The 27,966-nt window shown below is 48.5% G+C and overlaps 1 protein-coding gene across 2 annotated transcripts; it reads right to left on the bottom strand.

Annotated features, from left to right (window-relative positions):
* Window positions 1-138: 138 nt before the first annotated feature.
* Window positions 139-27,920, bottom strand: LOC140355576 (TBC1 domain family member 22B-like). 2 transcript variants are annotated; one of them, XM_072440216.1, is made up of 14 exons: window positions 27,679-27,920; window positions 20,911-20,967; window positions 20,041-20,203; window positions 18,332-18,437; window positions 15,552-15,719; window positions 12,794-12,864; window positions 10,697-10,825; window positions 9,851-9,916; window positions 8,895-9,009; window positions 6,119-6,225; window positions 5,478-5,553; window positions 2,169-2,296; window positions 1,491-1,586; window positions 139-293 (listed from the first exon to the last, which is right to left on the bottom strand). In XM_072440216.1, exons 1-14 carry the CDS (start codon window positions 27,732-27,734, stop codon window positions 165-167), a joined length of 1,467 nt encoding a protein of 488 aa, XP_072296317.1. In that variant the 5' UTR covers window positions 27,735-27,920; the 3' UTR covers window positions 139-164. The 2 variants fall into 2 exon arrangements, with proteins under 2 accessions (XP_072296317.1, XP_072296318.1); XM_072440217.1 differs by lacking the exon at window positions 20,911-20,967 and having other exon boundaries at window positions 140-293; window positions 27,679-27,916.
* Window positions 27,921-27,966: the final 46 nt, after the last annotated feature.

Genomic DNA, 27,966 nt, shown 5'->3' with positions numbered 1-27,966 from the left:
ACACGTGTGCTTCACGTGTGGCTTCTCGTGTGCATCACGTGTGCTTCACGTGTGACTCACGTGTGCTTCACGTTTGGCTCACGTGAGCCACACGTGTGCTTCACGTGTGGCTCACGTGTGCTTCACGTGTGGCTTCTCGTGTGCTTCACGTGTGCTTCACGTGTTCATCTCTTGTAGTGACTCGGAGCGTCTGCAAACATGTACTTCAGTCTGTAAGCCTCAGCCAATAGCAGCCCCACTTCCTCGTTGCCCCAGTGGATTGTGGGAAGGTTCTGCAGCAGCATCAGGAGACCCTGAAACACCCACACTCAAGGTCAGAGAAACGTTCAAGGTCAAGTAACAGACAAAGTTAAGGATTTATGATGTTTAAAGCCGCTCTGACATCACAGCGCCTCCTGGAGGACACGCCCCCTGGAGGACACGCCCCCTGGAGGACGCTCACATGTGTCTGAGGACACGCCCCCTGGAGGACACGCCCCCTGGAGGACGCTCACATGTGTCTGAGGACACGCCCCCTGGAGGACACGCCCCCTGGAGGACGCTCACATGTGTCTGAGGACACGCCCCCTGGAGGACACGCCCCCTGGAGGACGCTCACATGTGTCTGTGGACACGCCCCCTGGAGGACACGCCCCCTGGAGGACATGCCCCCTGGAGGACGCTCACATGTGTCTGAGGACACGCCCCCTGGAGGACACGCCCCCTGGAGGACATGCCCCCTGGAGGACGCTCACATGTGTCTGAGGACACGCCCCCTGGAGGACATGCCCCCTGGAGGACGCTCACATGTGTCTGAGGACACGCCCCCTGGAGGACATGCCCCCTGGAGGACGCTCACATGTGTCTGAGGACACGCCCCCTGGAGGACATGCCCCCTGGAGGACGCTCACATGTGTCTGAGGACACGCCCCCTGGAGGACATGCCCCCTGGAGGACGCTCACATGTGTCTGAGGACACGCCCCCTGGAGGACATGCCCCCTGGAGGACGCTCACATGTGTCTGAGGACACGCCCCCTGGAGGACACGCCCCCTGGAGGACATGCCCCCTGGAGGACGCTCACATGTGTCTGAGGACACGCCCCCTGGAGGACATGCCCCCTGGAGGACGCTCACATGTGTCTGAGGACACGCCCCCTGGAGGACATGCCCCCTGGAGGACGCTCACATGTGTCTGAGGACACGCCCCCTGGAGGACATGCCCCCTGGAGGACGCTCACATGTGTCTGAGGACACGCCCCCTGGAGGACATGCCCCCTGGAGGACGCTCACATGTGTCTGAGGACACGCCCCCTGGAGGACACGCCCCCTGGAGGACATGCCCCCTGGAGGACGCTCACATGTGTCTGAGGACACGCCCCCTGGAGGACATGCCCCCTGGAGGACGCTCACATGTGTCTGAGGACACGCCCCCTGGAGGACATGCCCCCTGGAGGACGCTCACATGTGTCTGAGGACACGCCCCCTGGAGGACGCTCTCATAGGTTTGTACCTGGAAGTCTGCGATGGAGAGGATTTCTTTCCGCCATTTGATGAGGAAGGCGGCGCAGACGTACAAGTGGAAGTGTGAGAAGCCCTCGGACTCGGCCTGGACACAAACAACAACAAGGGTCACAAAGAAGATCATCCTAACGACTTGAACATAGTTTCATAAGCTTCAACAATATTCACAGATGTATGTACTATCAGAGTGTCATTGTTCCTCACACAGATCTTCAGAGTGTCATTGTTCCTCACACAGATCTTCAGTGTGTCATTGTTCCTCACACAGATCTTCAGAGTGTCATTGTTCCTCACACAGATCTTCAGCATGTCATTGTTCCTCACACAGATCTTCGGAGTGTCATTGTTCCTCACACAGATCTTCAGGGTGTCATTGTTCCTCACACAGATCTTCAGTGTCATTGTTCCTCACACAGATCTTCAGTGTCATTGTTCCTCACACAGATCTTCAGTGTCATTGTTCCTCACACAGATCTTCAGGGTGTCATTGTTCCTCACACAGATCTTCAGGGTGTCATTGTTCCTCACACAGATGTCATTGTTCCTCACACAGATCTTCAGAGTGTCATTGTTCCTCACACAGATCTTCAGTGTCATTGTTCCTCACACAGATCTTCAGGGTGTCATTGTTCCTCACACAGATGTCATTGTTCCCCCTGTGTTTTACCTGGTAAGTGTCCCAGAGGCGGATGGTGCAGCGCAGAGGAAGTTCTCGCATCAGCAGATTATTCATCCAGCGAAACGCAAACTGTAAATACTCCACTTCGTATCGACGGAAGTGAACGTGGACTTCCTCTGCAGCAGGAGAACATGAGAACATGAGGAGAACATGAGGAGAACATGAGAACATGAGAAGAACATGAGAACATGAGGAGAACATGAGGAGAACATGAGGAGAACATGAGGAGAACATGAGAACATGAGGAGAACATGAGAACATGAGGAGAACATGAGAACATGATGAGAACATGAGAACATGAGAACATGAGAACATGAGGTGAACATGAGGAGAACATGAGAACATGAGGAGAACATGAGGAGAACATGAGAACATGAGGAGAACATGAGAACATGAGGAGAACATGAGGAGAACATGAGAACATGAGGAGAACATGAGAACATGAGGAGAACATGAGAACATGAGAACATGAGGAGAACATGAGGAGAACATGAGAACATGAGGAGAACATGAGGAGAACATGAGGAGAACATGAGAACATGAGGAGAACATGAGAACATGAGAAGAACATGAGAACATGAGAAGAACATGAGAACATGAGTAGAACATGAGGAGAACATGAGAACATGATGAGAACATGAGGAGAACATGAGAAGAACATGAGAACATGAGGAGAACATGAGAACATGAGGAGAACATGAGGAGAACATGAGGAGAACATGAGAACATGAGGAGAACATGAGAACATGAGAACATGAGGAGAACATGAGAACATGAGGAGAACATGAGGAGAATATGAGAACATGAGGAGAACATGAGAATATGAGAACATGAGAACATGAGGAGAACATGAGAACATGAGGAGAACATGAGGAGAACATGAGAATATGAGAACATGAGGAGAACATGAGAACATGAGGAGAACATGAGGAGAACATGAGAACATGATGAGAACATGAGGAGAACATGAGAACATGAGGAGAACATGAGGAGAACATGATTATGAAGAGAACATGAGGAAAACATGATTATGAAGAGAACATGAGGAGAACATGTTTATGAAGAGAACATGAGGAGAACATGTTTATGAAGAGAACATGAGGAGAACATGTTTATGAAGAGAACATGAGAACATGTTTATGAAGAGAACATGGAGAACATGAGGAGAACATTATTATGAAGAGAACATGAGGAGAACATGAGAACATGAGGAGAACATGTTTATGAAGAGAACATGAGGAGAACATGATTATGAAGAGAACATGAGGAGAACATGAGAACATGAGGAGAACATGTTCATGAAGAGAACATGAGGAGAACATGAGGAGAACATGTTTATGAAGAGAACATGAGGAGAACATGTTTATGAAGAGAACATGAGGAGAACATGATTATGAAGAGAACATGAGGAGAACATGATTATGAAGAGAACATGGGGAGAACATGATTATGAAGAGAACATGAGGAGAACATGATTATGAAGAGAACATGATTATGAAGAGAACATGAGGAGAACATGATTATGAAGAGAACATGAGAACATGTTTATGAAGAGAACATGGGGAGAACATGATTATGAAGAGAACATGAGGAGAACATGATTATGAAGAGAACATGAGGAGAACATGATTATGAAGAGAACATGAGAACATGAGAAGATGTTCATGAAGAGAACATGAGGAGAACATGTTTATGAAGAGAACATGTTTATGAAGAGAACATGAGGAGAACATGAGGAGAACATGAGGAGAACATGTTCATGAAGAGAACATGAGGAGAACATGTTTATGAAGAGAACATGAGGAGAACATGATTATGAAGAGAACATGAGAACATGTTTATGAAGAGAACATGGAGAACATGAGGAGAACATGAGGAGAACATGAGGAGAACATGAGATCATGATTATGAAGAGAACATGAGAACATGTTTATGAAGAGAACATGAGAACATGTTTATGAAGAGAACATGAGGAGAACATGAGGAGAACATGATTATGAAGAGAACATGGGGAGAACATGATTATGAAGAGAACATGAGGAGAACATGATTATGAAGAGAACATGAGGAGAACATGATTATGAAGAGAACATGAGAACATGAGAAGATGTTCATGAAGAGAACATGAGGAGAACATGTTTATGAAGAGAACATGTTTATGAAGAGAACATGAGGAGAACATGAGGAGAACATGTTTATGAAGAGAACATGTTTATGAAGAGAACATGATTATGAAGAGAACATGAGGAGAACATGATTATGAAGAGAACATGATTATGAAGAGAACATGAGGAGAACATGTTCATGAAGAGAACATGAGGAGAACATGAAGAGAACATGAGGAGAACATGTTTATGAAGAGAACATGATTATGAAGAGAACATGAGGAGAACATGATTATGAAGAGAACATGAGGAGAACATGAGGAGAACATGAGGAGAACATGAGGAGAACATGAGATCATGATTATGAAGAGAACATGAGAACATGTTTATGAAGAGAACATGAGAACATGTTTATGAAGAGAACATGAGAACATGAGGAGAACATGAGGAGAACATGTTTATGAAGAGAACATGAGAACATGTTTATGAAGAGAACATGAGAACATGAGGAGAACATGATTATGAAGAGAACATGAGGAGAACATGTTTATGAAGAGAACATGATTATGAAGAGAACATGAGGAGAACATGTTTATGAAGAGAACATGATTATGAAGAGAACATGAGGAGAACATGTTTATGAAGAGAACATGATTATGAAGAGAACATGAGGAGAACATGATTATGAAGAGAACATGAGGAGAACATGATTATGAAGAGAACATGAGAACATGTTTATGAAGAGAACATGAGAACATGAGGAGAACATGATTATGAAGAGAACATGAGGAGAACATGATTATGAAGAGAACATGAGGAGAACATGTTTATGAAGAGAACATGATTATGAAGAGAACATGAGGAGAACATGATTATGAAGAGAACATGAGGAGAACATGATTATGAAGAGAACATGAGGAGAACATGATTATGAAGAGAACATGATTATGAAGAGAACATGATTATGAAGAGAACATGAGGAGAACATGATTATGAAGAGAACATGAGGAGAACATGTTTATGAAGAGAACATGAGGAGAACATGATTATGAAGAGAACATGAGGAGAACATGAGAACATGAGGAGAACATGTTTATGAAGAGAACATGAGGAGAACATGATTATGAAGAGAACGTGGAGAAGAATATATTCACGAGGAGGTTCGATCACAGAAACAAAGCTCAGAACAAACCGTCGATTCTGCCAACGAGCTCCTCCAGAGCCTTCACTTTGTTTTGGATTCCCGGCTGAGCGAAAGTGTAGTTGTCCTGAAAAAGATCAAAAAGACTTCTTCAGCGTCGTGTTCGAGTCTGGAGGATTCAGCAGAAGCAACGGACCAGCCACACGTCACAGACATGCTCCTCGAAACGTCCCTCCAGGTCCTCCAGAGGACCTCATCCAGAGGACCTCCTCCAGAAGACCTCCTCCAGAGGACCTTCTCCAGAGGACCTTCTCCAGAGGACCTCATCAAGAGGACCTCATCTAGAAGACCTCCTCCAGAAGACCTTCTCCAGAGGACCTCCTCCAGAGGGCCTTCTCCAGAGGGCCTTCTCCAGAGGGCCTTCTCCAGAGGGCCTCCTCCAGAGGGCCTTCTCCAGAGGGCCTCCTCCAGAGGGCCTTCTCCAGAGGGCCTTCTCCAGAGGGCCTTCTCCAGAGGACCTCCTTCAGAGGCCCTCCTCCAGAGGGCCTTCTCCAGAATACAAGGTCTTCCAGAGGACCTTTTCCAGAGGACCTTCTCCAGGAGGCTTCTTCTGTCCACCACAAGTACAAACCTGCTGCATCTACCAGAGCGTTTGAGCAGCAGAAGTGTGAGAATAAAAGGGCGTGTCAGACCTGGATCCCGTCCAGTAACTTGCTCATGCACCAGAAGCTGTCGGCCTCGATGTTCCTCCGCGTCTCAAGGGGAAGAGCCGCCACGTCGAAGTTCTCCATGTCGTCCTCTGAAAGCACAGCAAAGGTTCAGGCTCGGGCTCAGGGTCAGGGTCAGGGTCAGGCTCAGGCTCAGGGTCAGGCTCAGGGTCAGGCTCAGGGTCAGGCTCAGGGTCAGGCTCAGGGTCAGGCTCAGGCTGGCGGTCATTCTCTTGACCGCTCAATCACAGTCGAGAACAAACGGGACGGACGTGAAGATGAAACACGCCATCGAGTTACGAGCTACATACGGACGTGAGGACCATGTGACGGGTTCTTCTGTTTGTCACATTAAAGGGCCCATGACTGTCACATTAAAGGGCCCATGATTGTCACATTAAAGGGCCCATGATTGTCACATTAAAGGGCCCATGACTGTCACATTAAAGGGCCCATGATTGTCACATTAAAGGGCCCATGATTGTCACATTAAAGGGCCCATGATTGTCACATTAAAGGGCCCATGACTGTCACATTAAAGGGCCCATGATTGTCACATTAAAGGGCCCATGATTGTCACATTAAAGGGCCCGTGACTGTCACATTAAAGGGCCCATGATTGTCACATTAAAGGGCCCATGACTGTCACATTAAAGGGCCCATGATTGTCACATTAAAGGGCCCATGACTGTCACATTAAAGGGCCCATGATTGTCACATTAAAGGGCCCATGACTGTCACATTAAAGGGCCCATGATTGTCACATTAAAGGGCCCATGATTGTCACATTAAAGGGCCCATGACTGTCACATTAAAGGGCCCATGATTGTCACATTAAAGGGCCCATGACTGTTACATTAAAGGGCCCATGATTGTCACATTAAAGGGCCCATGATTGTCACATTAAAGGGCCCATGACTGTCACATTAAAGGGCCCGTGATTGTCACATTAAAGGGCCCGTGATTGTCACATTAAAGGGCCCGTGATTGTCACTTTCAGGGCCCGTGACTGTCACATTAAAGGGCCCGTGACTGTCACATTAAAGGGCCCATGATTGTCACATTAAAGGGCCCGTGATTGTCACTTTAAGGGCCCGTGACTGTAACATTAAAGGGCCCGTGATTGTCACATTAAAGGGCCCGTGACTGTCACATTAAAGGGCCCGTGACTGTCAGATTAAAGGGCCCGTGACTGTCACATTAAAGGGTCCATGATTGTCACATTAAAGGGCCCGTGACTGTCACATTAAAGGGCCCGTGACTGTCACATTAAAGGGCCCGTGACTGTCACATTAAAGGGCCCGTGACTGTCACATTAAAGGGCCCATGACTGTCACATTAAAGGGCCCATGACTGTCACATTAAAGGGCCCATGACTGTCACATTAAAGGGCCCATGATTGTCACATTAAAGGGCCCACGACTGTCACATTAAAGGGCCCACGATTGTCACATTAAAGGGCCCATGATTGTCACATTAAAGGGCCCATGATTGTCACATTAAAGGGCCCATGATTGTCACATTAAAGGGCCCACGACTGTCACATTAAAGGGCCCACGACTGTCACATTAAAAGGGCCCACGACTGTCACATTAAAGGGCCCATGACTGTCACATTAAAGGGCCCATGACTGTCACATTAAAGGGCCCATGACTGTCACATTAAAGGGCCCATGACTGTCACATTAAAGGGCCCATGACTGTCACATTAAAGGGCCCATGATTGTCACATTAAAGGGCCCACGACTGTCACATTAAAGGGCCCACGATTGTCACATTAAAGGGCCCATGATTGTCACATTAAAGGGCCCATGATTGTCACATTAAAGGGCCCATGATTGTCACATTAAAGGGCCCACGACTGTCACATTAAAGGGCCCACGACTGTCACATTAAAAGGGCCCACGACTGTCACATTAAAGGGCCCATGACTGTCACCTTAAAGGGCCCATGATTGTCACATTAAAGGGCCCATGACTGTCACATTAAAGGGCCCATGACTGTCACATTAAAGGGCCCATGACTGTCACATTAAAGGGCCCATGACTGTCACCTTAAAGGGCCCATGATTGTCACATTAAAGGGCCCATGACTGTCACATTAAAGGGCCCATGACTGTCACATTAAAGGGCCCATGACTGTCACATTAAAGGGCCCATGACTGTCACATTAAAGGGCCCATGACTGTCACATTAAAGGGCCCATGATTGTCACATTAAAGGGCCCATGACAGGTTTTTACGATTGTCTAATTTTGACTTTATTTGGTGTAATAGTGACATTAGATGAGTTTTGGCCCAGTGTTTTCTGGGTAATTAACTAGTGTGATGTCATCAATTACAAACAGGAAGTGAAATTATAAAACTAAAACATTTGCTATTCTGGAATGAAATGTTTATCATTTTTAGCAAAAATTCTAAATATATTTACCGTATTTTACTATAAGCACATTTTGACATAGTTTTGGCCGAGGTGCGACTTATACTTATATTTATACTTATATACTTATACTCTGGAGCGACTTATATGGGATATTATTTGTTATCACACTTGTAACTGCATTTCATACTCCAGTGCCACTTGAATATGTTTTTTTCTTCTCTATTATGCATTTTTTGACTTATACTCTATCTTCACTACATTTTAGTTCAGTCATTCGACCTGTAGGGGGCGCTTTACGCTTTCGCCATTTCTCGTTGCGTCGACTGTTGAAAACACAAACGGAGCGAGCGGACGTGTTCTCCGAGCGCCGCATCGACTCACCCACGAACTCGGACAGGAACACCACGAAGAAGGGCGTGACCAGGTCGTTGATGCCCTGCACGTACCCGGACGCCGGGTGGCGAATGGCCCAGATGAACAGGATCCGCTCGAACACCTGCGCGGCCGTTTGGACACGTGTTAGTCCAGAGTTTATCAGGCACTTTTACCTCAGAATATAAACACAATCTGATCGTTCGAATGACCCGCAGACAGAGCCACGCACACTTCCTCTTTCGCTTCCTCTTTTACTTCCTCTTTCATCCTTCACTTCCTCCAAGAAAAACAGAACTTCATAAAAAGGAAACGTGACTTTGGAATGTATATTTAGCTCTAGAATACGTGTGAAATACTCTTGGATACTCGTGAAATACTCTAGAATACGTGTGAAATACTCTTGGATACTCGTGAAATACTCTAGAATACGCGTGAAATACTCTACAATACGCGTGAAATACTCTACAATACGCGTGAAATACTCTTGGAGACGCGTGAAATACTCTAGAATACGTGTGAAATACTCTTGGATACTCGTGAAATACTCTAGAATACGCGTGAAATACTCTACAATACGCGTGAAATACTCTACAATACGCGTGAAATACTCTTGGAGACGCGTGAAATACTCTAGAATACGTGTGAAATACTCTTGGATACTCGTGAAATACTCTAGAATACGCGTGAAATACTCTACAATACGCGTGAAATACTCTACAATACGCGTGAAATACTCTACAATACGCGTGAAATACTCTTGGAGACGCGTGAAATACTCTTGAATATGCGTGGAATACTCTTGAATACGCGTGGAATACTCTTAAATACTCTTGAATACGCGTGGAATACTCTTGAATACGCGTGGAATACTCTTGAATACGCGTGGAATACTCTTGAATACGCGTGGAACACTCTTGAATACGCGTGGAACACTCTTGAATACGCGTGGAGTACTCTTGTACCTCTTGCACGGCCGGCTGCTGGAACAGAGGGATCAGGGGGTTGGTCCGTGGGATGTCGATGTGAATCTGGCAACAACAACGTGAAGAACTCAGGACAAAATAAACATAATTACACAAACTGAATTTTGCTTAAAATGATAAAACATTATCCCAGAATAGCACGTTTTTAGGTTTATAATATCACTTCCTGTTTGTAATTGATGACATCACACTAGGGAATTACCCAGCAAAAACTGGGCCAAAACTCATCTAATGCCATAATATTTTTTTTATTTGACAAATAAAAATTATATGAGCGACTTTATTTTGTTGAATTAACTTCCTGTTTGAGTGTCCCTGGTGTGATGTCACTTCCTGTATGAGTGTCCCTGGTGTGATGTCACTTCCTGTATGAGTGTCCCTGGTGTGATGTCACTTCCTGTATGAGTGTCCCTGGTGTGATGTCACTTCCTGTCATTTTCCACAGATTTTTTTAAGTTTTCTGCACAAATACCTGCTCGATCGGTGTAAAACTATCATTTACATGTACGACAGGTATAAATACACCAAATAAAGTCAAAGTAAGGTAAAAATCTGTCACAGACCTTTTAAAAAGGTGTAAATCTGAAGCTTTTTGAGTGTTTTATTGATAATTTATTCTTCTTAGAGTCATTAATGTCCCGGTCTTTGTGATAAAAGATCTTTCCATGTGTTTTAGAGTCTGTAGAGTCTAGATTATGTTTTAAAGTCCACTAATCGCTGCAGCTCTACACATTATCACATGATGCTATGGAAACGGGTAAAACGACTAAAGACATGCTCTTCCTCCGAGTCACATGTCCTGGTCACGAGCCAATCAGCACTCACCTGTCTGTACGTGTCTCTGTGCGGCTCCTCGCTCCGGGAGTCGTAATACTGCTCGATGAAGCCAAAGTACTCCTCACGTTTCCTCTGCAGAACGTGCTCGCGCCGCTCTTTGTTCGCCGGTAGGTAACCCTGGAAACAAGGCACACGCAGCGCCGCCTTCAGCTTCGGAGAGGAACTACAAAGACCATGATCCTTTGCTCCATTTCAACTGCTCCAAACTAGAGACTTATTCCAAGCACTTATTAGACCATCATCGTGCACCGTATACCGTCTATCCTTTATCGTAATATGTATCTTACATCGTTCGTTGTGTATCGTGTACCATAGTGTGAGATTGCAGTATTGTGTATCGTGTATCGTAGTATGAGATTGCAGTATTGTGTATTGTGTATCGTGTATCGCAGTGTGAGATTGCAGTATCGAGTATCGTGTATCGTGTATGGCAGTGTGAGATTGCAGTATCGAGTATCGTGTATCGTGTATGGCAGTGTGAGATTGCAGTATCGAGTATCGTGTATCGTGTATGGCAGTGTGAGATTGCAGTATCGAGTATCGTGTATCGTGTATGGCAGTGTGAGATTGCAGTATCGAGTATCGTGTATCGTGTATGGCAGTGTGAGATTGCAGTATCGAGTATCGTGTATCGTGTATGGCAGTGTGAGATTGCAGTATCGTGTATCGTGTATATGGCAGTGTGAGATTGCAGTATCGAGTATCGTGTATCGTGTATGGCAGTGTGAGATTGCAGTATCGAGTATCGTGTATCGTGTATGGCAGTGTGAGATTGCAGTATCGAGTATCGTGTATCGTGTATGGCAGTGTGAGATTGCAGTATCGAGTATCGTGTATCGTGTATGGCAGTGTGAGATTGCAGTATCGAGTATCGTGTATCGTGTATGGCAGTGTGAGATTGCAGTATCGAGTATCGTGTATCGTGTATGGCAGTGTGAGATTGCAGTATCGAGTATCGTGTATCGTGTATGGCAGTGTGAGATTGCAGTATCGTGTATCGTGTATGGCAGTGTGAGATTGCAGTATCGAGTATCGTGTATCGTGTATGGCAGTGTGAGATTGCAGTATCGTGTATCGTGTATGGCAGTGTGAGATTGCAGTATCGAGTATCGTGTATCGTGTATGGCAGTGTGAGATTGCAGTATCGAGTATCGTGTATCGTGTATGGCAGTGTGAGATTGCAGTATCGAGTATCGTGTATCGTGTATGGCAGTGTGAGATTGCAGTATCGTGTATCGTGTATGGCAGTGTGAGATTGCAGTATCGAGTATCGTGTATCGTGTATGGCAGTGTGAGATTGCAGTATCGAGTATCGTGTATCGTGTATCGTGTATGGCAGTGTGAGATTGCAGTATCGAGTATCGTGTATCGTGTATGGCAGTGTGAGATTGCAGTATCGAGTATCGTGTATCGTGTATGGCAGTGTGAGATTGCAGTATCGAGTATCGTGTATCGTGTATGGCAGTGTGAGATTGCAGTATTGTGTATCGTGTATGGCAGTGTGAGATTGCAGTATCGAGTATCGTGTATCGTGTATGGCAGTGTGAGATTGCAGTATCGTGTATCGTGTATGGCAGTGTGAGATTGCAGTATCGAGTATCGTGTATCGTGTATGGCAGTGTGAGATTGCAGTATCGAGTATCGTGTATCGTGTATGGCAGTGTGAGATTGCAGTATTGAGTATCGTGTATCGTGTATGGCAGTGTGAGATTGCAGTATCGAGTATCGTGTATCGTGTATGGCAGTGTGAGATTGCAGTATCGTGTATCGTGTATGGCAGTGTGAGATTGCAGTATCGAGTATCGTGTATCGTGTATGGCAGTGTGAGATTGCAGTATCGAGTATCGTGTATCGTGTATGGCAGTGTGAGATTGCAGTATCGAGTATCGTGTATCGTGTATGGCAGTGTGAGATTGCAGTATCGAGTATCGTGTATCGTGTATGGCAGTGTGAGATTGCAGTATCGAGTATCGTGTATCGTGTATGGCAGTGTGAGATTGCAGTATCGAGTATCGTGTATCGTGTATGGCAGTGTGAGATTGCAGTGGTGAAGTGCGTGATGCTGGACGCTGAAGAGAGACTGACCAGGAGCAGTCTCCAGGTGACCGGCCGGACCTCCCGTGGAATCCCTGACCAGCTGTGCTTCCGGAGCTCGTCTGAAAACAGAGACGTTTCAGTCAGTTCAACATTTAGAGAATTCCAAAAGTATCGTGTCCTTTAATGACTGTGGGCGTGTTCATGTGGGCGTGTTCATGTGGGCCTGTTTATGTGTGGGCGTGTTCACGTGGGCCTGTTTATGTGTGGGCGTGTTCGTGTGTGGGCGTGTTCGTGTGGGCGTGTTCGTGTGGGCGTGTTCGTGTGGGCGTGTTCGTGTGGGCGTGTTCGTGTGGGCGTGTTCATGTGTGGGCGTGTTCATGTGTGGGCGTGTTCATGTGTGGGCGTGTTCATGTGTGGGCGTGTTCGTGTGGGCGTGTTCGTGTGGGCGTGTTCGTGTGGGCGTGTTCGTGTGGGCGTGTTCATGTGTGGGCGTGTTCATGTGTGGGCGTGTTCGTGTGGGCGTGTTCGTGTGGGCGTGTTCGTGTGGGCGTGTTTATGTGGGCGTGTTTATGTGGGCGTGTTTATGTGGGCGTGTTTATGGTGTGTTTATGTGTGGGCGTGTTCATGTGGGCGTGTTCATGTGGGCGTGTTTATGTGTGGGCGTGTTCATGTGGGCCTGTTTATGTGTGGGCGTGTTCATGTGTGGGCGTGTTCGTGTGGGCGTGTTCATGTGGGCCTGTTCATGTGTGGGCGTGTTCGTGTGGGTGTGTTCATGTGTGGGCGTGTTCGTGTGGGTGTGTTCATGTGGGCCTGTTTATGTGTGGGCGTGTTCATGTGTGGGCGTGTTCGTGTGGGCGTGTTTATGTGGGCGTATTTATGTGGGCGTGTTTATGGCGTGTTTATGTGGCGTGTTTATGGCGTGTTTATGTGGCGTGTTTATGTGTGGGCGTGTTCATGTGGGCGTGTTCATGTGGGCCTGTTTATGTGTGGGCGTGTTCATGTGGGCTTGTTTATGTGTGGGCGTGTTCATGTGTGGGCGTGTTCGTGTGGGTGTGTTCGTGTGGGTGTGTTCATGTGGGCGTGTTCATGTGTGGGCGTGTTCGTGTGGGCGTGTTCATGTGGGCCTGTTTATGTGTGGGTGTGTTTGTGTGGGCGTGTTCATGTGGCGTGTTCATGTGTGGGCGTGTTCGTGTGGGCGTGTTCGTGTGGGCGTGTTCATGTGGGCGTGTTTATGGCGTGTTTATGTGGTGTGTTTATGTGGCGTGTTTATGTGGCGTGTTTATGTGGGCGTGTTTATGGTGTGTTTATGTGGCGTGTTCATGTGGGCCTGTTTATGTGTGGGCGTGTTCGTGTGGGCGTGTTCGTGTGGGCGTGTTTATGTGGGCGTATTTATGTGGGCGTGTTTATGGCGTGTTTATGTGGCGTGTTTATGTGGCGTGTTTATGTGGGCCTGTTTATGTGTGGGCGTGTTCGTGTGGGCGTGTTCGTGTGGGCGTGTTCGTGTGGGCGTGTTTATGTGGGCGTATTTATGTGGGCGTGTTTATGGCGTGTTTATGTGGCGTGTTTATGTGGCGTGTTCATGTGGGCGTGTTCATGTGGGCCTGTTTATGTGTGGGCGTGTTCATGTGGGCTTGTTTATGTGTGGGCGTGTTCATGTGTGGGCGTGTTCGTGTGGGTGTGTTCATGTGGGCGTGTTCATGTGTGGGCGTGTTCGTGTGGGCGTGTTCATGTGGGCCTGTTTATGTGTGGGCGTGTTCATGTGGCGTGTTCATGTGTGGGCGTGTTCGTGTGGGCGTGTTCGTGTGGGCGTGTTCATGTGGGCGTGTTTATGGCGTGTTTATGTGGCGTGTTTATGTGGCGTGTTTATGTGGGCGTGTTTATGTGGCGTGTTTATGTGGCGTGTTTATGTGGGCGTGTTTATGTGGCGTGTTTATGTGGCGTGTTTATGTGGGCGTGTTTATGGCGTGTTTATGTGGCGTGTTTATGTGGGCTTGTTTATGTGGGCGTGTTTATGTGGGCGTGTTTATGTGGCGTGTTTATGTGGGCTTGTTTATGTGGGCGTGTTTATGTGGCGTGTTTATGTGGGCGTGTTTATGTGGGCGTGTTTATGTGGCGTGTTTATGTGGGCGTGTTTATGTGGCGTGTTTATGTGGGCTTGTTTATGTGGGCGTGTTTATGTGGGCGTGTTTATGTGGGCGTGTTTATGTGGGCGTGTTTATGTGGGCGTGTTTATGTGGGCTTGTTTATGTGGGCACTCTCTCTCAGTGACCTGCAGGGGCGCTCTCACAGTGACCTGCAGGGGGCGCTCTCTCTCAGTGACCTGCAGGGGCGCTCTCACAGTGACCTGCAGGGGGCGCTCTCACAGTGACCTGCAGGGGCGCTCTCACAGTGACCTGCAGGGGCGCTCTCACAGGGGGCGCTCTCACAGTGACTTGCAGGGGCGCTCTCTCACAGTGACCTGCAGGGGCGCTCTCACAGTGACCTGCAGGGGGCGCTCTCTCTCAGTGACCTGCAGGGGGCGCTCTCTCTCAGTGACCTGCAGGGGCGCTCTCTCTCAGTGACCTGCAGGGGCGCTCTCGCAGGGGGCGCTCTCTCACAGTGACCTGCAGGGGGCGCTCTCTCTCAGTGACCTGCAGGGGCGCTCTCGCAGGGGGCGCTCTCTCACAGTGACCTGCAGGGGGCGCTCTCTCACAGTGACCTGCAGGGGGCGCTCTCTCACAGTGACCTGCAGGGGCGCTCTCTCACAGTGACCTGCAGGGGGCGCTCTCACAGTGACCTGCAGGGGGCGCTCTCTGGCGTGTCGTACCCAGCTCGGTGTTGGCCGCACACAGCAGCGTTCTGAACTTGTCGAGGCGGCTCTTCTCGCGGACCGTCATGGGCGGAGCTCCGGACGAGTTCTGGTCCGAGATCCGAGCGACGAGAGGAATGATTGGTCGGCACGGCAACGGCCTCGGGGGCGAGGGGCGCTCTGGACCTGAAGGAGCACAAAGAACATCTGAAAACATGACACCTGAGGTCCTGCAGGTTACCGACCCGAGTACCCGAGTCCTGCAGGTCACCGACCCGAGTCCTGCAGGTCGTGACCTGAGTACCCGATTCCCGCAGGTTGCTGACCCGAGTACCTGATTCCTGCAGGTCGCTGACCCGAGTACCCAAGTCCTGCAGGTCACCGACCCGAGTACCCAAGTCCTGCAGGTCGTGACCCGAGTACCCGAGTCCTGCAGGTCGTGACCCGAGTCCTGCAGGTCGTGACCCGAGTACCCGAGTCCTGCAGGTCGTGACCCGAGTACCCGATTCCCGCAGGTCGCTGACCCGAGTCCTGCAGGTCGTGACCCGAGTACCCGAGTCCTGCAGGTCGTGACCTGAGTACCCGATTCCCGCAGGTCGCTGACCCGAGTACCCGAGTCCTGCAGGTCGTGACCTGAGTACCCAATTCCCGCAGGTCGCTGACCCGAGTACCTGATTCCTGCAGGTCGCTGACCCGAGTACCCAAGTCCTGCAGGTCGCCGACCCGAGTACCCGAGTCCTGCAGGTCGTGACCCGAGTACCCGAGTCCTGCAGGTCGTGACCCGAGTACCCGATTCCCGCAGGTCACTAACCCGAGTACCTGATACCTGCAGGTTGCTGACCCGAGTACCCAAGTCCTGCAGGTCGCCGACCCGAGTACCCGAGTCCTGCAGGTCGTGACCCGAGTACCCGAGTCCTGCAGGTCGTGACCGGAGTCCTGCAGGTCGTGACCCGAGTACCCGATTCCCGCAGGTCGCTGACCCGAGTACCTGATTCCTGCAGGTCGCTGACCCGAGTACCCGAGTCCTGCAGGTCGCCAACCCGAGTACCCGAGTCCTGCAGGTCGCCAACCCGAGTACCCGAGTCCTGCAGGTCGTTGAACCGAGTACTCGAGTCCTGCAAGTCACCGACCCGAGTACCCGTGTCCTGCAGGTCGTCGAACCGAGTACCCGAGTCCTGCAGGTCGTGACCCGAGTACCCGAGTCCTGCAGGTCGTGACCCGAGTACCCGATTCCCGCAGGTCGCTAACCCGAGTACCTGATACCTGCAGGTCGCCGACCCGAGTACCCGAGTCCTGCAGGTCGCCGACCCGAGTACCCGAGTCCTGCAGGTCGTGACCCGAGTACCCGAGTCCTGCAGGTCGTGACCGGAGTCCTGCAGGTCGTGACCCGAGTACCCGATTCCCGCAGGTCGCTGACCCGAGTACCTGATTCCTGCAGGTCGCTGAACCGAGTACCCGAGTCCTGCAGGTCGCCAACCCGAGTACCCGAGTCCTGCAGGTCGCCAACCCGAGTATCCGAGTCCTGCAGGTCGTTGAACCGAGTACTCGAGTCCTGCAAGTCACCGATCCGAGTACCCGTGTCCTGCAGGTCGTGACCCGAGTACCTGAGTCCTGCAGGTCGTACCCGAGTACCTGAGTCCTGCAGGTCGTGAGTACCTGAGTCCTGCAGGTCGTGAGTACCCAAGTCCTGCAGGTCGTCACCCGAGTACTTGAGTCCTGCAAGTCGTGAGTCCAGCAGGTCGTGAGTACCCGAGTCCTGCAGGTCGTCACCCGAGTACCCGAGTCCTGCAGGTCGTCACCCGAGTACCTGAGTCCTGTAGGTCGTGAGTACCTGAGTCCTGTAGGTCGTGAGTACCTGAGTCCTGCAGGTACCTGAGTCCTGCAGGTCGTGAGTACCTGAGTCCTGCAGGTCATGAGTACCTGAGTCCTGCAGGTCGTGAGTACCTGAGTCCTGCAGGTCGTGAGTACCTGAGTCCTGTAGGTCGTGAGTACCCGAGTCCTGCAGGTCGTGAATACCCGAGTCCTGCAGGTCGTGAGTACCCGAGTCCTGCAGGTGGTGAGTACCCGAGTCCTGCAGGTCGTGAGTACCCGAGTCCTGCAGGTCGTGAGTACCCGAGTCCTGCAGGTCATGAGTACCCGAGTCCTGCAGGTCATGAGTACCCGAGTCCTGCAGGTCATGAGTACCCGAGTCCTGCAGGTCGTGAGTACCCGAGTCCTGCAGGTCGTGAGTACCCGAGTCCTGTAGGTCGTGAGTACCCGAGTCCTGCAGGTCGTGAATACCCGAGTCCTGCAGGTCGTGAGTACCCGAGTCCTGTAGGTCGTGAGTACCTGAGTCCTGCAGGTACCTGAGTCCTGCAGGTCGTGAGTACCTGAGTCCTGCAGGTCATGAGTACCTGAGTCCTGCAGGTCGTGAGTACCTGAGTCCTGCAGGTCGTGAGTACCTGAGTCCTGTAGGTCGTGAGTACCCGAGTCCTGCAGGTCGTGAATACCCGAGTCCTGCAGGTCGTGAGTACCCGAGTCCTGCAGGTGGTGAGTACCCGAGTCCTGCAGGTCGTGAGTACCCGAGTCCTGCAGGTCGTGAGTACCCGAGTCCTGCAGGTCATGAGTACCCGAGTCCTGCAGGTCATGAGTACCCGAGTCCTGCAGGTCATGAGTACCCGAGTCCTGCAGGTCGTGAGTACCCGAGTCCTGCAGGTCGTGAGTACAGTCCTGCAGGTCATGAGTACCTGAGTCCTGCAGGTCATGAGTACCTGAGTCCTGCAGGTCGTGAGTACCTGAGTCCTGCAGGTTGTGAGTACCTGAGTCCTGCAGGTCGCTGTCACTGATGGTCCCGTTGTAAACCACATCGTCGTCTTCAGGAGAAACGCTCTGCGGCAGCGATGAGACCGTCGAGCTGCTCCGAGCCTGAACACAGACACAAGAAGCTGAACACACACTTGAACACAGACCTGAACACGGACCTGAACACACACCTGAACACAGACACAAGGACCTGAACACACACTTGAACACAGACCTGAACACGGACCTGAACACACACCTGAACACAGACACAAGGACCTGAACACACACTTGAACACAGACCTGAACACGGACCTGAACACACACCTGAACACAGACACAAGGACCTGAACACACACTTGAACACAGACCTGAACACGGACCTGAACACACACCTGAACACAGACACAAGGACCTGAACACACACTTGAACACGGACCTGAACACGGACCTGAACACACACCTGAACACAGACACAAGGACCTGAACACACACTTGAACACAGACCTGAACACGGACCTGAACACACACCTGAACACAGACACAAGGACCTGAACACACACTTGAACACGGACCTGAACACGGACCTGAACACAGACACAAGGACCTGAACACACACTGAACACGGACCTGAACACACACCTGAACACAGACCTGAACACGGACCTGAACACACACTTGAACACAGACCTGAACACGGACCTGAACACAGACCTGAACACGGACCTGAACACACACCTGAACACAGACACAAGGACCTGAACACACACTTGAACACGGACCTGAACACACACCTGAACACGGACCTGAACACACACCTGAACAGACAGGACCTGAACACACACCTGAACACAGACAGGACCTGAACACACACACACCTGAACACACACACACACACCTGAACACACAGGACCTGAACACAGACATGAACACGGACATGAACACACACACACCTGAACACACGCCTGAACACAGACAGGACCTGAACACATACCTGAACACACACCTGAACACAGACAGGACCTGAACACAGACATACCTGAACACACACCTGAACACAGACAGGACCTGAACACAGACAGGACCTGGACACACACCTGAACACAGACAGGACCTGAACACTGACAGACCTGAACACACACCTGAACACAGACAGGACCTGAACACACACCTGAACACAGACAGGACCTGAACACAGACAGGACCTGAACACACACCTGAACACAGACAGGACCTGAACACAGACAGGACCTGGACACACACCTGAACACAGACAGGACCTGAACACTGACAGACCTGAACACACACCTGAACACAGACAGGACCTGAACACACACCTGAACACAGACAGGACCTGAACACAGACAGGACCTGAACACACACCTGAACACAGACAGGACCTGAACACAGACAGGACCTGAACACTGACAGACCTGAACACACACCTGAACACAGACAGGACCTGAACACACACCTGAACACAGACAGGACCTGAACACAGACAGGACCTGAACACACACCTGAACACAGACAGGACCTGAACACAGACAGGACCTGAACACACACCTGAACACAGACAGGACCTGAACACTGACACACCTGAACACACACCTGAACACAGACAGGACCTGAACACTGACAGACCTGAACACACACCTGAACACAGACAGGACCTGAACACACACCTGAACACAGACAGGACCTGAACACACACCTGAACACACACCTGGCTCTGAGCGCACAGTGACGGCATGGCAGGAGGCCCCGCCTCCTCGTCCTCCTCGTCCTCGATGTCCCAGGCGTCGCTGGTGCTTCGGGCGAACTCGTGGAAACTCGAGGCCTTCTTCGTCTTCAGACTGTTCAGATTCAGCTTGGATTCCTTCAGATATCTGCACACAGATCACACGGCATGTCAGGGCGTGTCACGTCAGGGCGTGTCACGTGTGGACGACGCCCACGTGACATGATCATTAAAACAAGCCAAACTTAACGAGCAAACGAGACGGAAATGAACATTTAAAGGGGAAAATACAACAAAAGATGGTTCAAATCAGCACAAAAACAGTTACATATTGAACATGAATTTAAAGGTGCGTCATGTTATTTTTCTGTTGGAGGTTTAGCCACCTGCCGGTCTCCATGGAGATGAAAGTTCCACAGTGTGGCATTACACGGCACAAAAACACAGAAAACCGCACCTTTAATAAAGTCTAGGGCTGCAACATGTTTGTCTGGACCAAAGAAGATTAACTCTAAATGTGAAACAGAGAATAATCCGTTTGAATTGTCATCAATAATAAACTTTATTCATAAATATTCTCTGCTTCTTCACATATTTACAGCTTTAATTGATTAAAATGTAATTAAAATGACTCAATGTTCAGTAATAATCACAATTTGAGGAGTTGCAGCCCTAACGAGTCATGGTGAAAATGTAAAAAGTCAAACTTATTTAAAAAAAAAAGGTCAAATAAAACAAACAAGTCGGTTTTTCGTGCAAATGTTGAGATAAATTAAACAGAATCAATGCAGGTGAAGAAAAGGGCGGGGCTGAAGAAAAGGGCGGGGCTGACGCGGCGTTTCCAGGGCGACTCACGTGCGTCTGAGCTTTGGGTCGAGCGGCGGGTGCTGTGCTCCGTACACGGGCTGAACACTGCACAAACGTCACATAAACGTCACACAAACGTGGCACAAACATCACACAAACGTGGCACAAACGTCACACAAACGTGGCACAAACGTCACACAAACGTGGCACAAACGTCACACAAACGTGGCACAAACGTCACACAAACGTGGCACAAACGTGGCACAAACATAACTCAAACGTGGCACAAACGTCACACAAACGTCACACAAACGTGGCACAATCGTGGCACAAACGTCACACAAACGTGGCACAATCGTGGCACAAACGTCACACAAACGTCAAACAAACGTCACACAAACGTCACACAAACGTCTCACAAACGTGGCACAAACGTGGCACAAACGTCACACAAACGTGGCACAATCGTGGCACAAACGTCACACAAACGTCAAACAAACGTCACACAAACGTCACACAAACGTCTCACAAACGTGGCACAAACGTGGCACAAACGTCACACGAACGTGGCACAAACGTCACACGAACGTGGCACAAACGTCACACGAACGTCATACAAACGTGGCACAAACGTGGCACAAACGTCACACACGTGGCACAAACATCACACAAACGTGGCACAAACGTCACACAAACGTGGCACAAACGTCACACAAACGTGGCACAAACGTCACACAAACGTGGCACAAACGTCACACAAACGTGGCACAAACGTGGCACAAACATAACTCAAACGTGGCACAAACGTCACACAAACGTCACACAAACGTGGCACAATCGTGGCACAAACGTCACACAAACGTCAAACAAACGTCACACAAACGTCACACAAACGTCTCACAAACGTGGCACAAACGTCACACGAACGTGGCACAAACGTCATACAAACGTGGCACAAACGTCACACAAACGTGGCATAAACGTCACACAAACGTCGCACAAACGTCGCACCAACAGTTCAAACGTGCAACAGTCGTGGAGAGAAAGAAAGTCCCAGTGCGTCTTAGGGTTGTGTTCATAATATCGATACGGAGATATATCGTCACGGAGTCCGTATCGATACTGAGTCACAGTATCGATATTTTTTTATTTAAAAAAAATTAATAATAATTGTGTGGCCCATAGGCTTTAAACGAGGAGGAGCTGTGGACCTGATAAGTGTTTATGTTCCACGTCCTTCAAACACGACGTCATTAAACCTCGATCCCGACCTATTGTTAAACTACAGACCTGTTTATAATCTGCCCTTTGTCTCTAAAGTCCTTGAAAAAGTTGTAGTAAAAAAGCTTTGTCGCCCCCTACAGGACAGAGCCCACCACAGCAGGGTCCAGAGCCCACCACAGCAGGGTCCAGAGCCCACCACAGCAGGGTTCAGAGCCCACCACAGCAGGGTCCAGAGCCCACCACAGCAGGGTCCAGAGCCCACCACAGATGGACTGGTCTCACTCCTGGTTCTGACCTCAGTGTTTGACCATCAACCACAACATTCTACTGCAGAGTTAGAATGTGATGTAGGTGTCAGAGGCCCCGCCCTCAGAGGCCCCGCCCTCAGCTGCTTTACATCCTATTTATCTGATATGTACCAGTTTGTTTATATAAACCAGAACTCCTCCCCTTGCTCTAAAGTAACTTATGTTGTGCCTCAGGGGTCAGTACTGGGTCCAGTTCTGTTTCCTCTTTACATGCTGCCGTTAGGTCACATGATCAGGTCACATGGCATTAACTGCCACTGCTCTGCAGACGACACTCAGCTGTATTTATCAATGAACCTGATCAGAGCGATCAGACTAAAAGAAGGTAGCACATGACGCCGGTGCTGGAGTCTCTTCACTGGCTCCTGTCCACTTTAGAATCACATTTAAACTCCTCCTCCTGACATGGCCCCTCCCACCTGAAAGATGCCATAGAACCATCTCATCCAAACAGACTTATCGTATCGTGACCCTGTACCGGGATACGTATCGTATCGTGACCCTGTACCGGGATACGTATCGTATCGTGACCCTGTACAGGGATACGTATCGTATCGTGACCCTGTACCGGGATACGTATCGTATCGTGACCCTGTATCGGGATACGTATCGTATCGTGACCCTGTACCGGGATACGTATCGTATCGTGACCCTGTATCGGGATACGTATCGTATCGTGACCCTGTACCGGGATACGTATCGTATCGTGACCCTGTACCGGGATACGTATCGTATCGTGACCCTGTACCGGGATACGTATCGTATCGTGACCCTGTACCGGGATACGTATCGTATCGTGACCCTGTACCGGGATACGTATCGTATCGTGACCCTGTATCGGGATACGTATCGTATCGCGAGGGTCTTGGCGATGCCGCGCCTGAGTGTGTCTGACCACACGCGTGTTTAGAGTCATCTGGACATTTAAACACTGACCCGGTGCTGGTGTAAATGCACCGTATAAAAAATACAAAATACATTTTAAGCAAAGTTATTACAGTAAAAAGTCCATAAAGAATAAATGATTGGGTTAAGGTTAAAATCATAAATGCTGCTCGTTCTCATCTCTGGTCCCGTCGTCGCCTCCACAACAGGCCAGGCCGCGAAATAGACGGGGGGCCGGGGCCCGTAAGCAGTCAAATCTCCGGCGGACCCGCGGTTTGAATTAGGAGGGGCCCCGGGCCCCTGCATCGAAATTCCTCGAAAAAAAAAACAAGATTTAACTAGTAATTTGTCCATATTTGGGGCATTTTCATGGCTTAAGTTTCGTTTTGAGACATGCCCACTTCGCAGTCTTCTCGCTTCTCATTGGCCGAGCAGTGTCAGTGATCTAATTTCGATGAAAGCGGGCATCTGATTGGCCGCTGCGTTCGGTCGTGTTCGATTGAATTTTGCCCCAAAAGTGATCTCTAGGTCAGCGGCGTCAATCTCTCCTCAGTCCACCAATTCAGTCTTTTTAAAGTTGTTTGCAACAAAAGCTGTAATTTTGCACATTAGGGACAATGTCAATGTGGAAGTATCCAAGGGCCCCAAGGGCCCCGCCCCCTTTGGAGTTGTTAGCATCGGGGCAATGTATATATGTTATAGTTTATTTTGTAGGCTGTGATTTGATATATTCCACAAGATCTCCTTGTGTCAGATGTTGTAAACAGTATTTATTTTGTATCTAAGAAACATGATAATATTGAATTAAATAGTTTTAAACATCATGATCTCTGGTTTATGTGATGCAGTATTTGTGCTCTTCATGTCAAATAACAGATAAAAGTACTTTACATTGTTGTACATGCAAATGACCAGGTTTAAAACACTTTTATCTTGTTCTTATGACGCCGCAATGCCGCGCGCTTGTGGGCCCCTGAAATTGCTGGGCCAATAACTTTTTTAGGTAGGGGGCCCCCCTGGCCCCTAACTTTGAAAATCTATTTCTCAGCCTGCAGACGCCTCCACCACAGACGCCACAGACGCCACAGACGCCACAGACGCCTCCACCACAGACGCCTCCACCACAGACGCCTCCACCACAGACGCCTCCACCACAGACGCCTCCACCACAGACGCCACAGACGCCTCCACCACAGACGCCTCCACCACAGACGCCTCCACCACAGACGCCTCCACCACAGACGCCTCCACCACAGACGCCTCCACCACAGACGCCTCCACCACAGACGCCTCCACCACAGACTCGTGCGGTGGCCAGGGACAGACTTTTGTTCAGATGTGTTTGTTCAGACGGAGACACGCCTCTGGGCCACGCCCTGAGCTCAGGTTACACATCCATGACGAGAACGACACACAAACTGTCACAATATCTGTCACATCTTATCTAACACTAAAGTCTCTAAGGAATAAACAATATCTTCTAATATAGCCGCAAGCTGCAATGATCGGCCCTCGCCACGCCGCCGCCGCGCCGCAAGAGGAGGGGGCGCTAACGCGCCCCAATTGTCCTTTTATTACATCTACTGCTGAATCTGTGACGCTGTCACATCATCTCCCCTTTGTTTTAACATCAAAAAGACATTTTATTTTGAATTCTTGGTAAAATGTGCAGCTTTGCCGCACAGACACCGTGACTCTTTGAATAAAAATGTGGATAACTTTTGATGGTCCTGAAGATGAGTCTCACCAAATTTCAGGTTAATATGTCTAACGCCCTAAGAGGAGTTCGTGAAAGTCTAAAGTGTAAACATGTTCTGGCGATTTCCCCATTGGAATAACATGGAAGGTTTCGGTCATCGCTACGGCAACGCCATAACAATTATGACATGGGTCTCATTGACTTTTTTGATGGGGCTAAAATTGAGTTGTGTGTCAAATTTCATATAATTTCGCAAAACTAAACATTTAACCTCCATATAAACTCTGTAGGGGGCGCTGTGGCTCCAAATTAATTTATTTCACTTCAAGTAGGTTTAGGGCAAAGAGTTTAACAACTGATTCTAATTTGACGCAATTCGGACTTTATCTGCGCAAACGGCAGAAATGTTAAATTTGGGAGATTTCTGAAATTCTTGCTAAAGTTTGCGGCTTCGCCGCACAGAGACCGTGACAGGGTCAATGTCATTTGGATAACTTTTGATGTCCCACTCCTCAGTAGCATTTTCACCAAATTTCAGCTTTTTGAGCCAACGCCCTGAGGGGGAGTTTGTAAAAGTACGAGTCATGCTTAGGCATTTTTGAAGCAATATGGCCGACATTTGGTTGGGCGGACGGCGTTGCCGTAATAATATTTTTTACTTCTCTTGTCACCATCTACCTCTGCGCCAAATTTCATGATTCTACGATCAGATTTTTTTTGGGTCATTTCCCATCTCTCAATGCATTTTTGGTACATTTGGTGGCGCTGACGCGCCAATTTTTTTTATTTTAGAAAAGGGAAATAGCCAGAATGTAGAGAGGCACGATTTTTAGAGGTGTGCAAATTTTTGTGACTTTTCGTCAATGTTCACTGGGTGAAAAATAGGGGGGTTGGTCCCGAGAAGAAGAAGAAAGAAAGAAAGAAAGAAAGAAAGAATAATATTCCGATGCGAAAACAATGTTTCCCATTTTTCAAATATCATAAACTATACATTTTCGGAAAGCGCTCGCGCTTTCCTACCTCATGGTGTGGGTCCCTGGTCACTGACGGGTACTTTCGATAATTTTGAGTGGGCTCCGCCCACTTTGTGTTTTTGGCCCTCTATACAGTAATAATGTTACATTTTTGCATTACATGTTTATATGCACGGAACATACAAGAGATGGGGAACGTATTCGTGAGCTACTTAGGACAAATGAGTGCTTTATATGGGGATGACGACCGCTTCGCGGTCGTCATCTCAATGTAAAGTGCTCGTTTAGTGCGCACTTTTGCACGGGCTTCGCCCGTTTACAACGGTAATGTTCCATTTTCCTACTACTAATTAGTCTGCACGGGGCGTGCATGAGTGAAGGAGTGCGTTAGTGAGTGTTTGGAAGTGGGCGAGCGCTTCGCGCTTGATTTCGTGCCGATTTCGCAGCCGTGCTTCGTACGGCCTTACGAGATTAATAGGCCTCTTGCCAGCTTGTGGCGCTCGGGCCTAATAATGCACTTTATTCATAAATATTCTCCATCAAGAAGAATATTTATTTAGTTATTTTTATGAGTTTAAAAAGACTATATGTTCAATCGAAATAATCTTTTCAAGCTGTTCGTATCATTTTGAACCACTGACTGAATAATAATACTAATACTACTAATACTGATACTAATAATACTGATACTAATAATACTAATAATACTAATATTAATATTAATATTAATATTAATATTAATACTAATACTGCTGTAACTGTGTATTTACATTCACAGTGTAAGTTTCTTCTGGTCCGTTCTCTGCTCAGTGTGGGACAAATAAAGGTCTTTTATTTTGAAATAATTGCTGATTTACGTTGATATGTTTCACGTTTCTTCAGCGTCGTGTGGATTATGTTTGTTCCACTTCAGATAAACAACAGTTCATGTGACAATGTGTTGGTTACGTTTCCAATTAACATGATTGATTAACGGTCGGATTAGTTGGTAATTACACCGCCGACTTTGGAACAAATACATTCTAAATTATGAAATGGAACAAAAGTTTGAGTGGAACAAATTCACTGGAGAAACTGGGATTAAACTGTCACGTTCAAATACACAAAACTTACACACAAATGTTATTTTACTTTTATTTAGCAGTAAATTATGAATCACACTTCGACTTTTTGATGAAGGAAACGTCCAGATTTTAAGGTTTTACTGGACCAAAACTCACAGTTGAGCCCACGAAAGTTTAATATAGACTTTTACCACAAATATACTGAAATATACTTCGAAATGTTTGTTATAAAGACACAGATATTACAATATTCACTCATTTCACACTTTTTCTCACTTTTTCACTCTGGAAAAGAAAACTTGAGTCTAATTTATGTCTGAAAACGACAAGAATCATTATCATATTCATCTGTTTGTCATTTGATCCCTGAATCTTTATTAAAATGCACTTTATTTGACCTCATGACGTCAAATAAAGCGTCTTAATGTTGTTGTTGTTGTTGTTGTTGTTTTATGGCGGTTGGCATCCGAGTGTTGCATTACCGCCAGACTTTATTCCTCAGACGTTCGTCTTAATTCTGCTCAAAACACAAGACGTAGTTTGGATTGACACGTCTGACAGCTTTGATCACGTCATGGCATAAACACATATTCATCCGAGCCTTGTTATTACGTTATTATTACGTGATTATGACGCGGTTATTGCGGGAATAACGCTCTCACCTTCCGGGAACCTTGGCGCTTCTCCTCCAGAAGTTGACCCGGTTCTCGGTGGCCATGCTCGGATCCCGCAGCCCGCCTCAGACCGCGGCGCATCCAGGCTGTTCACGGCGCCGGAACACGCGGGGAAAGGCGTCCGTGTCGCGGCCAGGGGAGAGTGCGAGCCTCGGTGCGCCGGTGCCCGCTCGACACTCATGTGTTTCGAACGGCAGAAAAGACGCGTTTGTCGCGGTGAAAAGAGCGTTAAAAGCGCCGCGTCCGCAGAGGATGATGCGGGAAACTGAGCGTGCG

Source organism: Eucyclogobius newberryi, unplaced genomic scaffold, assembly GCF_026437365.1.
Source record: "Eucyclogobius newberryi isolate DKJ021-1_F unplaced genomic scaffold, fEucNew1.0.hap1 SCAF_116, whole genome shotgun sequence".
NCBI lineage: Eukaryota > Metazoa > Chordata > Actinopteri > Gobiiformes > Gobiidae > Eucyclogobius > Eucyclogobius newberryi.
The sequence above is the reverse complement of the archived record's forward strand: the minus strand, read 5'-3'. Positions and strand labels throughout refer to the sequence as shown.